The 23,083-nt window shown below is 41.2% G+C and overlaps 1 protein-coding gene across 1 annotated transcript in view; it reads right to left on the reverse strand.

Annotated features, from left to right (window-relative positions):
- NOTCH2 (notch receptor 2) overlaps positions 1–22,168 on the reverse strand; it is a gene marked incomplete at both ends in the record, with an annotated part of 128,467 nt that extends 106,299 nt beyond the window's left edge. Inside the window, 7 exons of the mRNA XM_080691514.1 lie at positions 566–726; positions 1,624–1,737; positions 7,017–7,128; positions 11,631–11,681; positions 14,932–15,071; positions 20,480–20,508; positions 21,803–22,168. Coding sequence (XP_080547640.1) covers positions 566–726; positions 1,624–1,737; positions 7,017–7,128; positions 11,631–11,681; positions 14,932–15,071; positions 20,480–20,508; positions 21,803–22,168 — 973 coding nt within the window. The remainder of the gene's footprint in view (positions 1–565; positions 727–1,623; positions 1,738–7,016; positions 7,129–11,630; positions 11,682–14,931; positions 15,072–20,479; positions 20,509–21,802) is intronic.
- Between the last annotated feature and the right edge of the window lie 915 nt (positions 22,169–23,083).

Consider the following 23,083-nt stretch of genomic DNA (forward strand, 5'->3'; position numbering starts at 1 on the left):
TTGTAAAACTCAGGAAACATTGCAGAAGCCAGGCGTGGTGGCACACACCTGTACACATTCCGGTGAAAGGCTGAGACTAGAGGACCAAGGATTCAAGGCCAGCCTTGGCAATTTAGTGAGACCCTCAGCAACTTGGCAAGACCCTGTCTACAATTAAAAATAAAACAGGGCTGAGAGCATAGCTTGGAGGTAGAATGCCCCTGGGTTCAGCCCTCCACAGGGATGGGGAAAGGGAGAAAGGGAGAGAGGGAGGGAGGGAGAAGGAGGGAAAAGAAGGACTCACAGGGCCTCTCCTACTGGCAGGTGCAGGCTCTGATGCTGGGGATACCATTAATAAAATAAAGTCCTCTCCTCATGGACTTTGTTTCTTTTGGAGAAAGATGTATCACAAATGAGTAAGAAAGCCATTCTGGACACTGACAGAAACAATCCCCAGTAATGGGAGACAACTCTTGAGTGTGCTAGAAAGGCCTGCCTGAGGAGGAATCCTTTGAGCTGAAGTGAACAAGAGTCATAAAGATAGGGGGAAGAGCTGCACCCCAGGCAGAGGAAACAGCAAACATACCGCTGCGGGTGGGAATGAAACTGGCATTCCAGACTGCAGGGCCAGAGATTAAGCCAGGGGGAGAGAGCAACAGAAGACAGGCCAGAGGCAGGCAGAGGTCAGGGTCACAGCTTCCACGCTGAATGGGAGGGTAAACTCCCAGGCTGTGTCGAGGAAAGGGACTTAAAAGGGAAAAGACACAATTAAATATAGGCTGTGACATCAATCAATGGGATAAATTCTTCCCAGGAGCATCATAACAGTCTAATAAAAGCCACAGTAAGCTACTATAAATAAGACAAAACAGAGCTCACTGCTTCTTTTAAGAAGGTACAGCACTGTGGAAATAAAGAGAAATGGTCCACTAAAGGTAAAATAAGCCCTAGCTATGAGCAAAAAATCTCATTAATTTTTAATACAGTTCTACTTATATTACTTGAACAACTATTGTGACCATGGCTCTCTATTAGGCACTATACGAAGTCCAAAATGAATAAAACAATCTCTGGCCCTGTGGTCCTTATGACCTACTGAAAGGAAGTGAGAACTGGGGACTGAGGGAGTGTAACCTACCCAAATGACTGTAAGAAAACACCAACAGAATGAAAATTGCTTTTATAAGATACTTTTAGCATACTTGATAGCAATCTCAGACTCAATCCACAAAGAACTTTCAAGAAACAACACCAATCCTGCTTGCTTAGCAGTAACTATAATTCAGTCCAGACAAGTCTCTGGTGTTTACTCAAGTTTATCAGTATATGCATACTGCAAACAACAAAATAAACTGTCACTGATTTTTACCAGTTCCACCGCCTCAGGAATCCATCTTCTTAGGGAGAGGCCGTGGCATCCAGCCGTGGTGGAATCCTCCTTGAAAGTCCCCTAGGCTTTACTTAGGTTTTCCAGGGCTTTGCACTACCATGCCAGCTACATATCACTGGCTTAAAAGCCTCCCTTTGTTTTAGGAATCTCTAACATGAGTAATTAAGTCTGGTCCCCCAGACAGTGTAATCTGAGCAGCCTTCAATGGGTTCCACTTGTTGCATTGACATGTAATCGTTTTAAATTGGCATTACTTGTTGCTTTGTAGGCTCCTCAAATGAGCCTCTGTCTGTGTCTCCTCACATGATTCTTTGTCGTCGCAGACCCACTGCTTACAAGACCTTTCAGTGCCTTGTGTGCTGAGGTGCCTAAAATATGTGAAGAAGAGTTATACAGGGCAGCGGCTGTGGCTGCTGCTGCTGCTGCTGCTGCTGCTGCTGCTGCTGCTGCTGCTGCTGCCTCCTCCTCCTCTTCCTCTTCCTCCTCCTCTTTTTTCTCCTCCTCCTCCTCCTCCCCCACTTCTCTTCTCCTCTTCTTCAAACATTTATGCAAATTTTAAGTAGCAGATTTGAGAGCAATGAAGTCTGAGTTTACGCCCAGGACTTGGCCAAGGCTGGCCCCTGTTGCTTCTGGCACGTGGCCTCTGGAAAAAGGCAGAGTAAAAATGAACACAGCAAAGTTTTCTAAAATGACTGCTTGCATTATTACCAAAAATAGGAGAACTGAAGGCAGACAGCGAGACACCAGGGATTTGCAGTAATTCTCATAGCACCCTACAATCTCAAACAACAAAGCTTTCACTAAATTTTTTATCTCATTTTCTGGGATCAAGCCATGGGGGAAAAAAAAAAGAGTCTAAACAAACAGAAGTGTGGAAGCTCCAAATCCCAAGTGTACATTTAAATAAAAACGAAGTGGAGAAACATCTGCCTTCCTCCTTGATAAATAAAAAAGAAAAAGAAAAAATGACAACCAGGGAGACACAATTTTATTTTCCTAATAGTGTTCCAAAGATTTCTGTGCTCTCCACGGATATCATCTAACAGAAAACAAGTTTCCTACCTGAGAGATGCTGGTACCAGATCAGAGATAAAGCCTCATACTATAGAACTCATTGCAAAAAAAAAAAAAAGTGCTGCATTCCAAAAATTAAAAATATGCCTTGGTTTAAGCTAATTAGCAATAACTGAGCTTATAAGTAAGAGTATTTTTGACATTGCTAATAGAATTTTTATTTTATAATGAAATTCATTCTAGCAAGTAAATAAACAGAATAATCCTCAACTTTAAAATTTCCAATTTTGTTCTATTTTATAATAATGGACTTATTGCAAAACCTAAAATTCATAAATTTGCTGTGCCTTATTGAAATTTACTATGCACCATAGTTTTTCCCTTTTTCTTTTAGTTTTCTTTGTAAAGATTAAAGAAAAAGTTTTAACTATATGAGTTAAATATCAATTCTTGGGTCTTGGAGATGAAACTCTTCCAATATGAAATGCAAGGTCTGAAAAATCTCCATATACTTAGAAATCAGAATGTGGCCAATTTATTGATGATCACCTTACATACTTCTTCCACCCGGAAAGTCCTTCCCTTCCTTTTCTTCCTACTCCCATCTTGCTAAATTCCTACTTAAATTTTGAATTGTAGACAGCAGGTTGGAAAACAACCTTGTTTAAGAAGTGCCCAGACATCCTCCAGTCTGACTGACATGTCCTTCCTCTGTGCTCCCACTACAACCTAGTCATATGTATTGGGTCCTGGCCCAATTCTCTCCCCACCTCTATGTAAATTCTCTAAAGGCAGGACCATGCCTAACTTCTCTTGGTATACCTCAGACCTAACACAGTGCCTGGGCACAGCAGGTACTCAATAAGGTATCTGTTCAGTGAACTGAATAGACAAGATCTTTAAAAACCCAGTAACCAGTTTATGTGTTTAAAATGTTGTAAGGTTCAAATTTTATTAAGTATAGGAATACTCAAATGTGAATGAGTCTGCTTTACTTTGTGATAAGAGTAGAAAACAATAAAAATAGCATGAAAAAATGGCACAAATTGCTGAGCCTTTAATGTGAATGAACAGTTGAGAAAACCGAATTGCACTCCTCTAGTCTTCACAAAAGTAAAACCTCTTTGAAAGCTCCTGTCTTAAAATTTGCATGAATGAAGATACTCGCTCCACCCCTGCCTCTCTGTGACTCTTAAGTCATGTGTAGTATGGTAAAAAAAAAAAGGACTGAAATAGGTTGAACAGAAGCCAAAATAATTTACATTTAAATGGTAAATGCCAAAAATTTTAAAAAGCCCACAGTAATAAAAATTTCAAGTAGGGGCTAGGTTAAGATCTGTTTTCATGACACAGTATCATTTTCCCCATGAGTGAGTGAGTATATTCACTGATGGACATCCAGAGAGAGAGGCGCCAATGTGATACAAAGAAGCCCCAAGTGTGCTTCCTCAGCTTAAACCTCTGCAGAATGACACCAACCAAAACACTCCCCGGGCTTAGCATCTGGGTGAACAAACAGAGCAGAAGCAGTGATGCCATACCTACAAGTCCAGTTCCTCTCTGTACCAAGGGCTGTATATTTGTTTTGGTTTGTACCAAAAAAAAAAAAAAAAAAAAGAGCCTATCCCAGGCATTATTCCATTGTTTTAACACATATCTTCTTGGTTCTATTATCTATATTTGTACTCTTATCAAGGCAAAATTTGTTTGTAATCAATTTCCTAAGCTTTTAGTAAACCCTCTTCCTTTCTAAAGAATATTTTGTTAAGTACAATTTAATCTTTTTTTAAACCTTTAATTTTAAATAGATGCTTTTAAGTATGCTTTCTGGGAGAAAAAAACATATAAATATAATCTTCTTGCTATCTACCCAAAAGAAACAAAGTGTTCTTTTAAGCTTGAGCTGTTCAGAATACTTTTTAAATGAAGAAAATGTCTAGTGTTTGTTAATTTAGAGGTAGATTCCCCCCCCCAAAAAAAAAAGAATAAAGGACAAAACTATTTTAAAAATGGAAATGGAAAACCTATGATTGTTCCATATTATTATATAAAATAATGAAGACTTCCCAAAATCAAACAGGGAAAGTCCAAGAGTCTCAGATTTCCCCCTGGGCAGCCTTCCCCACAGCCTTTAAAAAAAAGAGAAAAAAAACTTGGGTGGAGGCAATGAAGGCTGTTCACAAAAACTGAAGTGAAGAGAGGCCACTAGAACATTATACAGGATGTGCTGGGCAAAACATGCATAGATAGACCAGTCCTTTGCCAGGCATTATTCCATTGCTTTAACTTATATCTTCTACAACTATATGTGACTGGCTTCTGAGGGCAGGTTTGGAGAAGCTAAGGTTTGGATTGTTGGATGCTCTGCATCTATAGCTCAAAACAACCCCCATTCACCTGTGTACAGGATTCAACCCAACATTCCTACACATATCACTGAGAATGGTCTCAATCCAAGATTCTCAAAAGGTCCCAAGCAATTGGCTGATGGCCAGGATACTTCAAATCAGCACACAAACTAGCACTGCAAGAAAAATATCTAAATCTGGAATTGGTAAATGCATATCATTCCCATTTCAAGAGAACACGACTAGGGCCAAAAACCTTGGAATGGAGAAAGGCAGGCAGCAGGAAAATATCAAATCTTTATTAAGGGGAGAAAAACACATCAAATATTTACTACTAAGGGGAGAAAAACACACGAAAAGTAGCCCCAAACTGCAAGTTTTATTTAGTTTTTGTTTGTTTGTTTGTTTTGGTTTGGTTTGGTTTGGTTTTGGGGTTTTTTTTTTGGTGGTACTGGGGTTCCTGGAAGCCCTTCTACCTCCGGGCTACACTCCCAGACCTATTTTATCTTTTTATTTGGAAACAGGGTCTCTTAGGCCAGCGAGGCTGGCTTTGAACCAGTGATCCTCCTGTCCCCGCCTCCCAAGCTCGGGGATTACAAGCGTGAGCCACCACGCCCAGCTATTTCGTTTGTTTTTCAATGTCTCCTTTCATGTGTTTCTTCAAACATAAATCTATGCTAACCTATACCAACATAGCTTGGTCAACTGAAAAAAAAAGATAATGTATACCTAAAGATATTTGATAAATAGCTACTTAATCAATTCCTCTTACCCAGTTCTCCAACTCTGCCTTTTGACTACTCATATGTCTTTCCTTATAATGTGTAGAAGTAAGAATTTTACTCCAAGACTAGATTTTTGTGGAGGTATATAATAGTGTTTTTTTTAATTTTCCAATTCTTTTTTTTTTTTTTTGGTACACTGTAGTCAAACCTCTTAATGGGGTACAAGATGGTTGAGGCATACATGCACACATCACTCATTTGGCCCTTTCCCAATTCCCACCCCATTCCCTCTCCCCTCCCTCCTTCTCATGTTTGGCTTAGTGATTTGAACTAGTCATTTTAATAAACCCTGAGCACACAATCATGGTCTGGTTTGCAAATGTTCACATCTATTCTCTTTGGCCATCTAACCATTGCTCCATGAACACAAAGACAACACAAACAGAAAATCTTGTATGCATAATAAACAATGATCTGGGAACTTAAACTTTCTGGGTTTGTGTCTTAAAACACAGGGGGGACTCTAGGTGACTCCACTTGCAGCAACACTTGATTTGGAAACCCAAAGAGTTACATTGCCTTTGACAAAGGTTTCCTTAGTTCTAGAGGGGCCAAAAGGCAGCTCTTGTTTCAGCTTCAATCTGGAGTTCTCAGAAGGTCAAAAGAAACAACATCCACTCCAATACATTATATTAAAAATGGGGAGGGCGAGTCCTGTAAGAGGGGTTGCCTTTCTTGAACTCACTGCTTCCCCACCCTGTCGTGAACAAGTCATACTTTTTTTTTTTTAAGTAAATGCTCTGGCCTACCATCCATTTCATCTGCTTCACTCTCACTCCTGTCTAGAGCCCGAGAGAGTTCTAGAAGAATACAGATTCCTGTCTGCTCCACCCAGCACCTCACCCACCCGTGAGACAAGGCAGAGGATCAGGACTTGGGAACTGTGTGCGAGCTGAGCTGCCGAAGGAGGAGACCAAGCGGTCATCCATCTCCCTCCCAGAGAGTGACAAACAACCTCCTCACACAAAGAGAAAACTGTAAAATGATAGTTTATTCTATTCTGTTCAAGTCACAATGACCTGCTAGAGGAGATATTTTAATCTCCTTTGTTTATCACTCTTAAAATTCTCTCCTCAATAAAAATCCATTCCACTGTGGGGACATGGGAGTGACACTCTTGCAGAACAAGAGGGATTTGCTGGGGGAGTTTTACCAGTTAAGCCACTTGAGGCCAGTGAGAACGTCCTTCCCACCCTCACCACAGCACATTAGCAGGATTAAGTCCTGTAGAAAACCAGGAAGAAGGCAAAGGAACCCTGGGCTCCAGCAATGGGACAAAGAAGCCAGTGAGTGTGGTTGTTAACACAGTGCTGGTGATTAAATGACCTCTCTCCTCCTCCCCGCGAAAGCATACCTTACCTCACTGAAAATATTAAAACTGAGGCATTATAATCATTTTGGCTGTGAGCCAGAATATATGTTGCCATAGAAAGTCTCAAATACTCTTAAGTTTTCTATAAAAACATCAAGTGAATCGAGTACCCACCCCTTTACCCCCACCTAATGCAATCTGGCTTTAGAACTGTTAAACGGAACAAGCTTATATACTTGAGTACACGGAGTTTCTGTAGTGCCCACTCATATCCACAGAAAACCACCCCAAATTGGCAACCTTCAGAAGACACAATAGCTTCAAGGAATAACTCTAGGGACATATCCCAAGGACACCTGGTCAGTGTCCTTCAATAAATGAGAGTAAGAGGCGCCCCCCCCCAAGATGGAGCTGGTACCAACTATACATCCATAGAAGACATGGGGCAAATGTCCTAGGCTCAAAAGGGCAGAGGATTTTAGCTGATTTTCATCTATGTCTCTCTATCTGAGCCTACAAGTGTTCAACATCTGTGTGAACATCAGGTGTACACCAGAAAGCCAGCTCACAGCCCTCCATTTGAGGCAGAGGCTGGCCTACATAGATCAACTGGCCAAAGACAATGTATACAAAAAATACCTTCACAGCTTACCCAAAATTTTCATACAAATAGTCTCATTTGATCCCCACAACAACCCTATGAAGCATGCAAAGTGGTATTAGCATCATTTTACAGAAGAGGAAAATGCAACTGAAAAAAATAAGGGATTTACCCAAAGTCATACAAATCAAGGTGTCCGAAGCAGAAGATAGTGTTTTATCTACTGGTCCAGTGTTCCAGTCACTCAGGACATTGAGACAGATACAGTCAGGGAAACCTGCTGTCTACCAAAACCTGTGAACTCCAGTAATACATATTTGTGCCCCTAACAGTTTCAGATAACCCACAAATTAGCCATGCACATAAACAACATATATGCCAATCAGTTAATGACCACATGGCTGTCAAAATCAGAAACAATTTCCCAAGACCAGAGAGGCTCCCCATGCTGTGTTTAGAACCATCCTCAACACTGGCCCCCAAAGCCTGCCATCCATTCACCAATATCACCTCTACAACAAAACAACTCAAAAACATGTCAGCTCTGGAATTCAACACACTGCTATGTATTATTTATCAGGAAGACAAACTACCCATAAAGAAAAAGAATGGTCAAAACTGTAAGGAGTTATTTTATGAAATTGTAGACACCTTTTTTTTCTTCAATAAAGAGTAGCATCAAAGAAGCAAGAAGAAATTAAGAGGCTAGATATGGAAACAGATCATAAGAATGATCATACTTTATCCTGACAAGATTTTATTAAACCTTTAAAATAGTGACCCTTGATGACGGGCGTGGTGGCAAACGCTTGTAATCCCCGTGCTTGGGAGGTGGAGACAGGAGGATCACACAGGTTCGAAGCTAACCTCGCTGGCTTAATAGACCCTATTTCCAAATAAATTATATGTGTGTGTGTGTGTGTGTGTGTGTGTGTGTGTGTGTGTGTGTGTATTAGGTCTGGGCGTGTAGCCCAGAGGTAGAAGGGTTTCCAGGAAACCCAGTACCACCAAAAAAAAAAAAAAAAAAAAAAAAAATAGACCCTTGCTGGGTATGGTGGCCACATGCCTGTAATCCCAATACTTGGGAGACAAAGACAGGAAGACTGCAGGTTGGAGGCCAATGCCAGCAACTTAGTGAGACCCTCAGCAACTCAGTGAGACTCTGTTTCAAAATAAAAAGTAAAATAGGGTGGGAGTATAGCTCAAAGGTAGAATACCCCTGGGTTCAATCTCCCAAACATACACACACACACACACACACACACACACAAGCGTGCACGCAGTGATCCTATTAAAAACTATGTAATCCATCATCATTTGATCAAAATATCCCTTATTCAACTGGTCAAAAACAAATCCCCCTAAAGAACATCTGCAGTTAACATAATGAAAACTGACCCCACACAGGAGAAATGTGGCCTGCTACACAGAGAAAGAGGGTAATGACCAATGTGGTAAACCAAAAGTGCCAAAAGAGAATATTTCCTCCATCTGGTCTGCTTATCTCTGATTAAAAGAATCAACAGAGACATAAAACTTACCTTCCCAAACCAAGAAATAAACTATCCTGACCCTAACCCTAATGACACTGGATCCCAAGAAACCTCAGACAGCTCACAGCACTGCCTTTCCAAAAGGCCAGGAACATCAGACTCTTGTCTTCCAAAGCCAAAAGTATAAATTTTATTAGTATAGTTTGGGATGTTGTTCCATAAAATACCATCTTACTCTGTGTCCACACTGCTAAAGAACTGTAGAAAATCATGATGAAAAATAGATGAGAAGGAGGGACAAAGGAGGGAATGGGAAAGGAATTAGGGAAGGGCTAAATGAGCGATGTGTGTATGTATGCCTCTACCATCTTGTACTCCATTAAGATGCATGACTATTCTGTATGACATTTTTTAAAGGCTATCTGACACCCCGTAGCAACTCTAGATCCCACATTGATAAATGGATTAAAATGAAGTTTTAGCCTATAGTAGGTTTACAATATATAATACTCCACAAATAAGTACTCTACCAAAATTCAAGAAGTCTCACGAAAGAAATCTAAGGAGAAAACAGATTTTTTAAAGTCTCAAACAAACAAAAAATAGCTACAATCAAGAAAGAAAGGAAATAGGCAATGTCTTTTTGTGCATCTAAGCCCAAAGCCCTGCTTCTGAGGCAACAGCTGTCTTTGCTCAGCTGGAGGAAAACCACAGGCCTTGGAATAACTCACTTAATGTACCGTCCCTCCTTATGTTAAAGTGACAGTGTTGACTCGCCCTCATAGGGCATGTGCTTGGTTTAACTTGTTTTTCCAGTAATGAGCTGAGCTGATCTAATACTGAAGTGATTTGCATTCCCACAACTGAAAAAATATTTGGAAATGCCTACATATAGAGCATACATGTCCCCAAGCTTGTCCTCAAGCTCTCTTGTAACCAAAGAGTTTTATTCTTGTTTCCAATTTCCTCTCGAGTCTCACCTCAGTGGTGACCAATGCTATTCCTTTCCATTTCATTACAAAAATGCAAAACCTTCGAATAAACAAAATAATCTTTCACTGCATTTGCTCAGTATGCTGAATGCTGTCTTAGTAAACTAATTCTTAGTTCTGGGCTTCCAGATTCTAAATGAGATGAACTCTCTCATTCACTGTTCTTTGAGTTACAGGTCCTGCTCAGCTATGGGTGAAACTGCAGAAGCCAGCAACAAGCCCACAACCCTGGCTTCCCACAGGTTCACGTGAGCCTGGTATGTTCCCTCCTCTATTGCACTGTCATTTCTAGCTTGTTGTCTAATAAAAACTGAAAGAATTCTCTTAAGAGTCAGTAAACATTTACCAACCCTAACTCTGAATGAAGTAAGCCAATCACCAGAATGGTGGGAAGGAGGGAGGGTTTTCCTTACTCCAACCCAGACCGTGAAAGAGAAAAGCTGATAATTCTCCTTATTCCAAATCAGAAACAGTATTTTTTTTCTTGAGGGGGCATTCAACCTAATTCACATACATACTCTATCCTTATCTTATCCACCTCAGAAAGACTGCTTTTTAACTCAAAACATGAATTCAAAAACTATTTTGCAAAGGGACATTAGAAACACTGGGAGTAAAAGATAATACATTTAATGAAAGAACCAATAGTTTGAGCATTAAACTCTTCAATTTCCATTCTGGATCAGTGATCTGCAAAATGAGGTGTGAGCATCCCAGAAGTGGGGGAGGTGCAGGGCCACTGACTGGGGTGCAAGAAGAGATTTTACAGCATCTATAAATTTACAGCCTAAAAAACATAGAATTAAGCTTTACTAAGATATATGAGGCTTATCAGTTGTACATTTACATAACTTACATTTACTTATTTGAGGAGAAGAGTCCCTATTCAAAAAAGAATGTTTGTCTTGAGGCATACACTTTTTTTAAATTTGGGGGTTTTGCTTTACCCCCACATTACAAAATGAGGACGCACGTACCCTTGAAAGTGCATGGTACGCCAGGAAACCTGCACATCTTCCTGGCATCTCTGTTTCACTCGGTCTGAGGTAAGAGACTTCTCTATCATCAGATGCTCTCTAAGATGACTCTGCTGAATGCATCTCTGGGATAAATGAGGCCACAAAATGATGACCTCGGTTCCATGTCCAGCCCTATCACCAAGCCAACAGACCAGCAGCCAAGCACTTCACCCTTCCAGAACCTCTTAGGCCTTCTCATCCCTGCTTTATAAGTTACGTTTTCTTCCCATCCTTCCTTGCTTAACTGCCTAGCACATACCATTCTTCTAACTAGACTGCATCCACCACTCTGGCTGCCAACCTCAGCCCCTGCCTCCACCCTGATGAAGCTTTGACTCTGCATCCCCTCGGCCTCCATGACTGTTTGCATGATGCTAAGGAGAGCCTGCTGGCAGGGTTTATAAGTATTCTCAAATTTCCTGTGTCTTTATTACCTCTAGGTACCCTAAGATCCTTTTGTGTACAGTGCTTAGGGAATGAGGCCCCAACAGAGATCATTACCTGATCCACAGTCCTGCCCTATCCAAGTCGGCAGTGTACTAATTTAAGGGGAGAAAGTAACAGGAACTAAAAGTACATAAATACACTGGACTGGAGTCTGATGGAAAAAAAGTGTGGCCTTGCGGTCAGGCAATCCATACACAGTCCAATCAACACACAGTGTTCTTGGCACTAAAGTTATGATGGCACCACTCACCCTGTGTTTGACCATACACCAATAAGCACGAGACCTTATTAAGAATCCATTCTGTGTACCAGTGGGACGCCAGATAATGGAGGGGAAATATCAGCAAAGTTTGAATGGAAAGATAGGAGAGGAGGAAGGCTTATCTGATTAATGAGGGTCTACATCTGAATATGTGTAAAATTATGAATATGACACGGTTACCCTGGACAACCATTGGTGGGAGGGGGAAAGGGAAAATGGAGGCGGGGGGAGAGGGCACCAAATATAGTTTAAATGTATACTATTTATGTTCAATAAAAAAATTGTTAAAAGAAAAAAAAGAATCCATTCTGTGTACAGATATAGGCTTCGGAGAGAAAGCAACCAAATATTAAAATTCCAAAGTCAAGGTTGGTAACAGGTTGATAAATCAAAGAACACATTTGTATCACTAGATTGGAACTACTCCTACAGAAAGCCATAGACAAACTCTGGGATTTCTATCAAACCCTAATTTCTCAAAGGACACCTCAGAAGCCCTGCAGCACCATCAGACCCAAATTGGAAACAACAAAATTTAGACAAAACACAATGGTTCCTATCAAGAGAGTCCATATTTCTGCCAATGAAGTAATGAGCCAATTATACCCAGAGGAACAGACTGAGGGCCTGGCTCTGCTCTGGGACCTGTACGGCAATGCTGCATGAGGTCTCATGGAGCCCTGCCGCAGTTTCCACAGACAGACATGGCTCTGTCTCCATAAAAGACACAAATACACATCAAGTGCTTTGCAAACTATTACGTTCTATCTTCTCAGCGTGCAAATTTACCCCCTGAATGATTCTTCCCTATCACTCATAATGACCTACATGATTTATTTTAGAACATGCCCATAAATGGTTTAATAGTAACTGTAATAAAAGTACAAATTATAAAAGATGCTAAATATTTTTTCTACATATAATGAAACATGATGCCATTGAAGGCTCTCAAATGACAAAGATAGTGAGTAGTTGGGAAAATGGCCCATGGTACATCCTAGTTTAAGTAAAATGTTTGAGCTGGAAATGGCATGGTATTTAAGAAGAAAAATTAATGAAAAACAAAAAGTAAAATAATTTATTCCAAAACCTCACAAAAGAGAATGTTTAAATAAAAGTTTGGGAACAAGGGGTGAGGAAGGGCCCGGTTTCCATCAGGTCCTACCTACCCTTTGATATGGGTAGGTCTTCTTTTCATGTGGCCCCACAGAAATAGTTGAGCCCTTATTGTTGATGATAATGACGAGCAGATGCTGATGGGATGATTGCACATCAACAGTTCTCAGACTCGACTCTTGTGTAACTGGGTGTGTCAATCCATGTCACTCCGCAGATGGTTATTAAACTAGTTACAACTTCCCTAAATCTTTTCTCTGGACCTGAGCAGCATTCTGGAGAGCTATTCTCTTTCAAGTAAAGAAAGGTGCTATTATTTTTTTTAATTGTGAAAACAAACAGTTCTAAGATTGTTCCTTCCCCCCTCTCCCCTTACTCACATGCATGCATACATGTGTATGCATGTACACACACACACACACAGTAATTTTTTTTTTTTTTTGGTGGTACTGGGGTTCCTGGAAACTGTTCTACCTCTGGGCTACACTCCCAGACCTATTTTTAATACTTTTATATTTGGAAACAGGGTCTCTTAAGCTAGCGCATGCGGCTGGCTTCAAACCTGTACGATCCTCCTGTCTCCACCTCCCAAGCGCGGGGATTACAAGCTTGTGCCACCACACCCGGCCTCACACAGAGTAATTTTTAATTTGAATCTCCCAATTTCCAAATATGACATTTAAAACTTTACCCAAACATAAATATTAATTTACTGAAGGAATAATGCAAATCTACTAATTTTATCCTGCCTTAACTAAACAATACAATCTATGCTCAATCTTCTCTGAAAAAAACTGCATGCATTTTGGATAAAGAATGTGCCTCAGAGTTGGGTGTGGTGGTGCACACCTGTAATCCCAGCATTTGGGAGGCTGAGACTAGAAGATCGCGGTTCTCGGACAACCTCAGCTACTTAGTGAGGCCCTCCGTAACTTAGTGAGATCCTGTTTCAAAATAAAGAATAAAAAAACAGGGGGTGAAGCTCGGAGGTCAAATGCTCCTAAGTTCCATCCCTAGACCCGGAAAAAAAAAAAAAAAAAAAAAAAGAACGTGCCTTAGGAGCTGCCCTGCTCTCAAAACTCTCCTGCGGATGATGGAGATCAGAGAATTTCAGCTCTCACAATATACTTCTGCAAAACTCTTCCTAGTGAGAGGGTGCAGAGTCCTCATGTGGCTAGGTGATAGTGCTCTTTATGGAGGAAACTCTCAGCTCCTGTCCATGGGGAGAGAAAAATTAGCCAGCTCACATACTGCACTTCAAGTTTGCACTACAGGCTGAGGCCAGCTGCCCAGTTGTACCTTTGCAGGAGTCAAAATGGACCATTTGGTCTTCTATTGATATTGAGGCACCAAACCTTCAACTAGTTCCTTGTGGACAGCTTTAATATACTGGACAACTGAAAGAACATTTGTTAAGGCCCCTGAAACAAAAGGCACAGCTTGAGAAATAAAGGCCAGCGTAGTTCCATACATTAAAAGACGCGAGCAGGGCAGGAGCCGTGCGTGTGCCACAGCCATAGAATTAGGAGGCTAACTTGAAGTGCAATATACAAGTCTGCTCATCTTTCTCTCCTGGTGAACATTTGGCAGATTTAGTTTTTAGTCATTATGCACTTTCTTCCCTGAACTGTATCAGTTACAGTTCCCACAGAGCCTAGATGCACATTTCCTTGTGGGTGTATGTGTAAAACTACCGGAACGACATTATTTTCTATTTCCTCATTTTGACAAAAAGAAGAAACACTGAAGTGTACTTACATAAGGGCCATTGCAATACTGACACACCCGTCTGCGTGTGCAAGGTGTGTTCTGTTTTGACTTAAAGGTAGAATGACTGAGGAGAGAAATGCCAAGAGCTAGGACATAAAACTACACCGAGGGCCCCTGCCACACGTCTTGAGCAACTTAGGAAACGTGAAGAACAGCAAAGCCACTCCAGGCCATACAGGGAGAACCAAGGCTTGCGACAGTAAAATGGCTGAGGAGTAATACTCAGAAAGAGACATCACAGTCCTGTGAGGGCACAGCACACTGTGGGCCCCTGGCAGAGCACGCGCAGAGTAGAGCCGAGTCGGCCCATTCTCCTGCCTGCCCGCTTGGGGTGGACATCCTCATGGGGCAACAAAGACAACTGGTCAAGAACAGGCACAGAGCAGCTTCGAGAAAAGCTAACCTGGACAGGTTGCTCTGGTGCCCACGTGCCCAGTGGGCACGAGTCCTGGGGGGGGGGGAAGAGAAGCTAGCTGACCCCCTGGAGAAGCATCTTCAAATCTTCTTTCCACTTCACTGCTGCTCTGCTGTACCACAGCTAATCTAACAGAAAAGAGGAGAATTCTTCCAAATTGTGGGGAACAGAACTCAGATTTAGGGGCACTGTGGTTTAATGAAACAAGAACTATCCAGCATAACAGACTTTGGGTTCTAGTTCTGGCTTTGCCAGACACTGACCATGTAATCAAATAATTCCCTTAAGCTACTTGAGACATAGTCTCATCTATAAAACTGAAATAATATTATTAGCCTTCTGCCTTTAGCAGAATTCATTTGGGGCTCCAATAAGATTATTTTATAACAGTGATTTTTTTGACTGGAAGGCACTATTTAATATAAAATAGGATTTTATTACAGTCATATTCCCAGGCCAAAATTGTGGGAAACAGAAAATCCTTGCCACCTAGCCCAGAAATAATGAACTATTACATGATTCAAATTAGGTCACATACACCTATACTATTATAAGGCTCTTTCCTCTATCCCAGGGGTGGGAAATATATGTGTGGAAAGCGAGTATAAAAAGCAACTTTTTAAAAACAATTTCCCCACTGTTCTCCTATTGTCTTAGCTATGTTCAGGAATTAAAAGCAAGAGTAATAATCCCCTCCACCTCCCCTATCCTTCTCTGGCACAAAAATCCAACATAGGCCACTTCACATGCCTGATTAGATAAGCCTTCCCAATGCTGAAAACCAACTGCTTCTAACGTTTCAGACCTGATTTCCATGAGGGCTCAAGGGAAAGATGAAAACAAATAATCCAGCCAAGGACGTTCCTCCTCATGAAGGAGTGCTTCGGCTTTGATCTGAAATCCTAAATAATGTTTCCTATGAATCAGTTGCTTCTGAGGTGAGAGGCGCAAGCATCTGCAAACTATGAACAGACAAAAGAGGTAGAAAAGCTTTTAATTCACACTGAGTTAATCTACAAACTTGAAATTACTAGACAATAGTGCTTTTGGTCTGTTCTTTAGGTAATCCATAATCTTGCCTTGGCAATGAAGCAGAGCTTGAAGGGAGTCATTAAAAGACACTGAAACAAAGAGATCCAGACTTTCTCCCAAAGGGAGACTTACCCTGACACTAATGAAGTTTGAAGTTGAGGGCGCCCACAACTAGGTGCCTATTTTGTGCCCAGAACCATGCAAGCACAGTTAAGTATGCTGTTTCCAGTCTTTACAAACAATCCTGCAAGTTAGATACTACTACTATTATCCCATTACATAAATGAGGAGGTTGAGACTGAGAGAAGTCTAGTGGCTTGTCCAATACTCTTAGCTAATAAGAATCAGAGACCAGTCTATCTGGTTTCCAGACTCACCTGCCAGGCTAAAGTAAAAACCAAAGCATACTGCAAAAAAGGATATCTAGAAGTCATTCTGCAAGATAATAAAAAAAATTCAATCAACATTGACTGTCACTCATCATTTACTATCCTTAATATCTATCCCTGAGCACTCTCTCCGTCACCATACCACTGTTGGTAAACACAACCAAGCCCCAAGGAGAAAGTCAGGAGCGTCTGAAGGGACCCACATGTCTGAGATTGCAGGAAAAGGACTGCGCTGTACAAAAGAAAGCCAGGAGGGACCGTCAAACATGCGTCTCTATTATATTCATGCAGAAGACCACCAGGCTTACATAACAAAGGAGACGGTAGTGAGGGAAAGTTCATAGCAAAGAAGAAAACACAAAGTTGTCCTCATTCTTGTTCTGTAACCATATGTACAGAAGTGCTACACACAGTTACTTGCAAAGTTCCTGGTCAGGATGGTCAGTTCTGGTGGCTTCAGCCATCGGCAGCACCCACTGTTCAGATGCAGAGTTTTTCCAATAGTTTTCCATAGTCTCACACATCCCTTATGGAATGGCACAATAAGAATACACTGCACAGCCCAGGAAAGCTATTTGTAAGTAAACAGGCTGGCATAAAATATTTCCAAGGGCAAATATGACTCTGGACTATCATTTTCAATCTTTCTAAAAACTTTTTTTTAAAGCTACAAACCCATTCCTGATCTTAATCTACTATAGAATTTCTTTTGGGAGCCGGGTGTGGTGGCACATGCTTATAATCCCAGCATTCGGGAGGCTGAGACCGGAGGATCAGGGTTCACGGACAGCCTCAGCTACTTAGTGAGGCCCTCCACAACTTAGTGAGATCCTGTTTCAAAATAAAGAATTTTAAAAACTAGGGCAGGGGATGTAGCTCGGAGGTTGAATGGCCCTGGGTTCCATCCCCAGACCCTCAAAAAAAAAAAAAAAGGTGTATGACATCTACAATGTACCAATTAAAATTAAAAAAAATTCTTTTGGGATCAAGTAAAAACAGAAAAAGAAATACTAAGCAACTTTCCTTGCATTACAACAAATATACATCCATTCTTCACAGTTACAATAAGGTTTTAGAAGGAACTAGAACTCCTCAAATAAGAATTTGAAGTTTAAATTATATCATATTTTATAAGTGTTCATATTTTGTAAGTGTACAATATTTCATATTATAAGTGTCATGTTTTGTAAGTGACAAGCCAGGCCTTAGGTCCACATTCATGCAAACACTCTCAGCTCCTCTAAAGTCGTGTTCACATTTATCTATACTGCACCCAAATTCTGCAATCCTTAGTATATACCTCTCTTCTGAAGAGCAGTTTGATCTGCTTTTTTGAAAAGAGACCTAAATTATAGGAAAGTATTTTAAGTGTTTTAAGGGTATTTGAATTAACATGTACACCACTTACATTTTCTGTAAACTATGTGCTTACACATAATTATGAATATCTCAGATTATAAAAGAAAACCTTTCATAGTGCTTCCACAATGGAAAAACAAAGAAATAATTACAGAGGGAGCAAAAGGGAGTGGTAGGTTAAAAAAAAAAGTTTAAAAAACAGTTTACAAAATCTGAAAAATAAAACTTGAATTTCTGTCTTAAAACCAAAAACAAGAAAAAAACCTGACAACCATTTGTTCAAGGCTGCCAAAACTTGAGATAAGCAAACTGTCATGAGAAACAAATGTTAAAATATGAAGCCGTTTTTCTGAGAAAGTAACTCCAACCAGCCCTGACTAATCCAATTCTGAATCGCTGGTGACACAAGTCCTGCTGGGCTGACTTAACCACTGCAAAGAGACCCAAAGGGACAGGCAGGGGCCGACAGCAAACATTTCCTCTGCAATCACTGACATTTTCAATATGACCACACCTCTGCCCCCCCCCCCCCCGCTCCTTCTGACACTAACCCTCTCCAGATCCGGAGGGTACATCATTGAAGAAGTGAACAGAGGGGGAAATGAAGAACATATATTCTGACTCCCACTCTGACCTGATGCCAACCCCTTCTGCCAGGCATTCTGTGTCTGCCGATTTTGGCTTCCTCGTCCTTTATGTAAGGATTGAGTAGATAACTGATTCCCAGCCCAAGATCCCCAAATCTCCAGGGGCCCCTGAGGTTGTAATGAGAGATGATGAAGCAGTTGTATTATTTCAAGTCTGAGAAAACTGGATGAATACTTTAAAACTAAGGAAAACATCGAGTATATTGGCTTTAGATTAGTATTTCTCATGATGGCACTAGATGTCCTGTGAGGAGGTTGGTCACATCATGGGAAATTTGAGAATTAGAATACTGGACCTCTTACTGTTCTCAGAGCTGAACCTCAGAAATATCACTAAATGCAACAACCAACTACAATGTCTGCATAATAACAAAAGAGGAAAATGCTTGGGCATGGTGGCACACATGTCTCTCATCCCAGTACTTGGGAGGCTAAGACAGGAGGATCACAGGTTCAAGGACAGCCTCAGCAAGTAGTGAGACTCTCATCAACCCAACAAGACCCTGTTTTAAAAATAAAAAATATAGGGCTGAAGTATAACTCAGAATGTCCCTGGATTCAATCCCACATAACACACACACACACACACACACACACACACACGTATGTGGGGAGGTATGATTTAACACCTAACAATGAAATTTGCATAAACAGAAAATTTCTCCAAATTGGAAGTGTACCCCATTAATAGAACAGACTCAAATATGACACTCTTCAACATTTATGAGATCATAAGAAGCCAGCAAACAATCGGCCTGCTGCGGAGGGAAGCCAGCAAGGGCCCCATCCCCATCCACTCCTGATTAAAGAAACGTGACTGCAAAAGAAGGCCAAAGCAACCATACTATGACATCTCAGAACACCACTAACACCTGGTGTGATGCCACATGCCTGTAATCCCAACAACTCAGGGGGCTGGGGCCAAAGGACTGCAAGGTAGACACCAGCCCGGGCAACTTAGCAAGACTCTGTCTCACAATAAAAAATATAAAGGGCTAGAGCTGCAGCTCAGTAGTAAGTATCCCAGTACAGCAAAAATAAATAAATGAATAAAACATTAACAGTGGTAAGTACCTACTATACTTAGTATGTGTCAGACAGTGTCCCAAGAATTATTAATTTACTTAATCCTCATAACAACCACAACATTTACATACCGTTATTATCCTCACTTTCTGAATAACAAAACTGAGGCACAGAGTGCATAAGAAACTTGCCCAAGGACATAGCGCTAGTAAGTTTAGAGCCAGACTTGTAAGTACCCCCACCTTTTCTCCCCAGAAGCTGACAAGTCCTCAAGGAGAAGCTTATAGAATACAAAGAGAAAGGGCCTCCAGCAAAGCTCACAGTCCAGGCCAGTGAAAGAAGCCCTCTGAGGGACTCGTGACCGGGGCCATTCCTGCATGAAAACTCATCCTCAGTGGCAACTCCGCTCCTCTTCCTCTGAATTCTGTTTGCCTGTCCTGGTAGTAGAAATCAACCAAGAGAAGGCAAGGGCCATCAATCAATTTCTTCTTATTCAAGATACAAAAGATTCCTAAAGCTTAGTTCTTCCAGGAAGATAGTTTTCTAAATTAGTTCTTGATATCATAAAAACATGTATCTGCAATGGAGTGGAACAAGTAAGGATTACTGGGGCAAACAGCTCTAAGTCTCAACTAAGCTTCACTTAACAAACTGCGCTACCCTGGACATGTCACAAGCCTTAGTTTCTCCATTTACCTACCTATATTTCACAGGGTTGTTGTGAAGTTTAACTGTATTATCATTAGCTACAGAGACCCTGGAGCCTGACAGGGGTTTGAATCCTGGCTATATCCCTCAATGACTTAAGAGACACTCAAACATCCTACGTTAGAACCCAAGCTCCGGATAGATTCCTCATCTATAATACAGGTAAATGCTACCTATCCCCAAACATGGCCCTGCCAATCAAATAAGACATAGGAAGCCCCTAGCAGAACAGAAGATACAGAGTAAAAATGCAACAATTTTTTTAGAAAATAAAAAATGCTAACATATAATAAAAAAAATCAAGCCACGTGTTGAAACCCAGCACTGTCATTTATGGTCTACATGTAAATAGCAGACAGCCACCTACCTACCTACCTCTCTGAGGCTCGGTTCACTCCAAAGCTCTATGAGGGTTAAAGGGACAGCTGTGTAAGAGTATTCTGAAAATTAAAAATTGCTGCATACACCGGGCGTGGTGGCGCACGCTTGTAATCCCCGCGCCTGGGAGGCGGAGACAGGAGGATCGCTCAGGTTCGAAGCCAGCCGCGCTGGCGTGAGACCCTGTTTCAAAAATATAAAATAGGTCTGGGAGTGTAGCCCGGAAGTAGAAGGGCTTCCAAGAACCCCAGTACCACCAAAAAAAAAAAAAAAAAATGCTGCATAAATGTTGGGGATTGTTTTAGTTTATAAAAATAATGTCTATGGTGCACACCTATAATCCCAGGATTTGGGAGGCTGGAAAAAAAGGACTGCAAGTTCAAGGCCAGCACAGAGTAAATCAGCAAGACCCTATTTCAAAACAGAAAATAAAAAGGACCTGGGCATGGTGGAGCACACTTGTAATTCCAGTACTTGGGAGGCTGAGACAGGAGGATCGCTAGTTCACAGCCAGCCTCAAAAACTTAGTGAGGCACTCTGCAACTTAATGAGATCCTGGTTCCAAATAAGAAATAAAATACTGCTGGGGATGTAGCTCAGAGGTAGAGTGCCTCTGCATTTAATTCCCAGTACCACAAAAAAGAAAAGAACAGCTCAGAGGTAGAACCCCTGGATTCAATCCCTAGTAGAGGGGGGGAAAATGTCAGTTGTATATACTGGTCTTCCAAATACCATCTCCATTTTTCTAAAATGGAAAAAAAAAAAACTGAAGCAGAAAAATGTTAAGCCACAGCAAGAAGGCCAGTGATTTCAAAAGTAGGGTGAAGACAAGGGCTGGGCCAAAAAAATTCAGCCCAGGACAAAGCAGAAAACTAACAAGTCTTAAAAGAGAAAGATGAGAATAAATACTCTCAACCTATGTTTTTAATCAGTAGCTTCGCCTGCTGGTTAAGCCTTTTAGTGCACAATCGGGCATAATAATTCTCTTACTTCCTCCCAGAAACAGTATTAGACTTCAGGGTGAGAAAGAACTTCACTATCAAATCTCTTTTCCCATTCATAAATTAATTATGTGTGTGGAAGGGGCACAGAAACAAAGACCGGTGGACACAAACGAGTCTCAGTCTATGAGGCCTTCCCTTAACCACCTCATTTTAAAAAGCAAAGCTGCAGTCCTTCAGAGAGGTTTCCTTCTTTGGTTGGTCAGAAATGTCCTCATTCCCCAGGTCTCCTCATGCTAAATATGGTAATCGCTGGCAAACAACCAGCCCAGTAAATTCCAGTGATACTTAAGAAAGCATTCATATTGCCTGAAATTACTCTGAGCCAAACACTTGAGACCTGCAAAGCTTCCACGCAGAGCGGTTCAGCTGGAGCCTGAATGTCAAAAGCTGTAGGGCTCAGTAGGAACACGGGAGCTTGGAACAAAGCAATCCACTCCTCCTTATTGCCACATTCTTTACAGCAACGCTGATCTCCTCCCCGCTGCGCACACAGCCAGGCACTAGGGCAGTGGGAGGCTGCAGCAGAAATGGAAGGATCAGGTGGTGCCCTCGAGGTGCCAAGCACAGGCTGCTTCTGTGGGTCCCATCCCACTGCTACTCTACTCAGCTTGGGGAGGGGGACGGGATCTTTGCCATCCGTCGTCTGGCCACACCAACTGGCTAGACCACTGTACAGGCTCATCAATTAGGCCAAAGTGTCGAATTAGCAGTGAGTGGTGGACACAGCATCAGTCCTGCCTTCCAAGGCTGTCAGAGCCTTCACAACTAGGCTGTGTGGGAAGCCAGGACAGGAGCATGTACCCCACCCTGCCCCAAGCCACGCACTGGACTCTAGAACATGCTGTTCTCCTGCAATAACTCTTTTATTCAGAGTTTTTTTTTTTTTTTTTTTTTTTTTTTTTTTTTTTTTTTTTTGGTGGTACTGGGAATGGAACCTAGGAGCCTTCTACCTCTGGGCTATAATCCCAGACCTATTTTATATTTTATTTGGAGACAGGGTCTCTTAAACCAGCTGAGGCTGGCTTCGAACCTGCACGATCCTCCTGTCTCAGCCTCCCAAGAGCGGGGATTACAAGCATGCACCACCACGCTGTTTCAGAATCTTATTTTATTAGTAATTTTTATTACTAAAGTCAATGTGTATTTCCTAGGCATATACAATTAACAGATTCAAATTTTAAAATAGCTAAAAAATATCCATTAACAAATACATAGAAATTGACCAAGCACGCTAGAAATCAAAGAATAAAAAGATAAACCTATCAAATTAAAAGCTTATCTCAAAGTTGGTAGCAATCTGATATTATATGCTGTTAATTACTGTACTATATATTGTGACATTTAAGATAGACACAGGGCTAATACCCTTAACACATTGGTGGGTAAAAGATACAGTTTACCAAATAAATAAAAAGACAATGCAAATATTCACTGATAATGTGAAAAATATTCAACATTACTATAATCTGAGAGGTAAGCTAAAGTGAGGATGCATTTACCCCTTACCAAATGGCAGAGTATTTTGTTTGAGGTTTGTTTGTGGGTATGTGTCTGTTACTGGGGACTGAACCCAGGGACATTCTATCTCTGAACTACA

This window comes from Muscardinus avellanarius (genome assembly GCF_963383645.1).
Source record: "Muscardinus avellanarius genome assembly, chromosome: 3".
Classification (NCBI taxonomy): Eukaryota; Metazoa; Chordata; class Mammalia; order Rodentia; family Gliridae; genus Muscardinus; species Muscardinus avellanarius.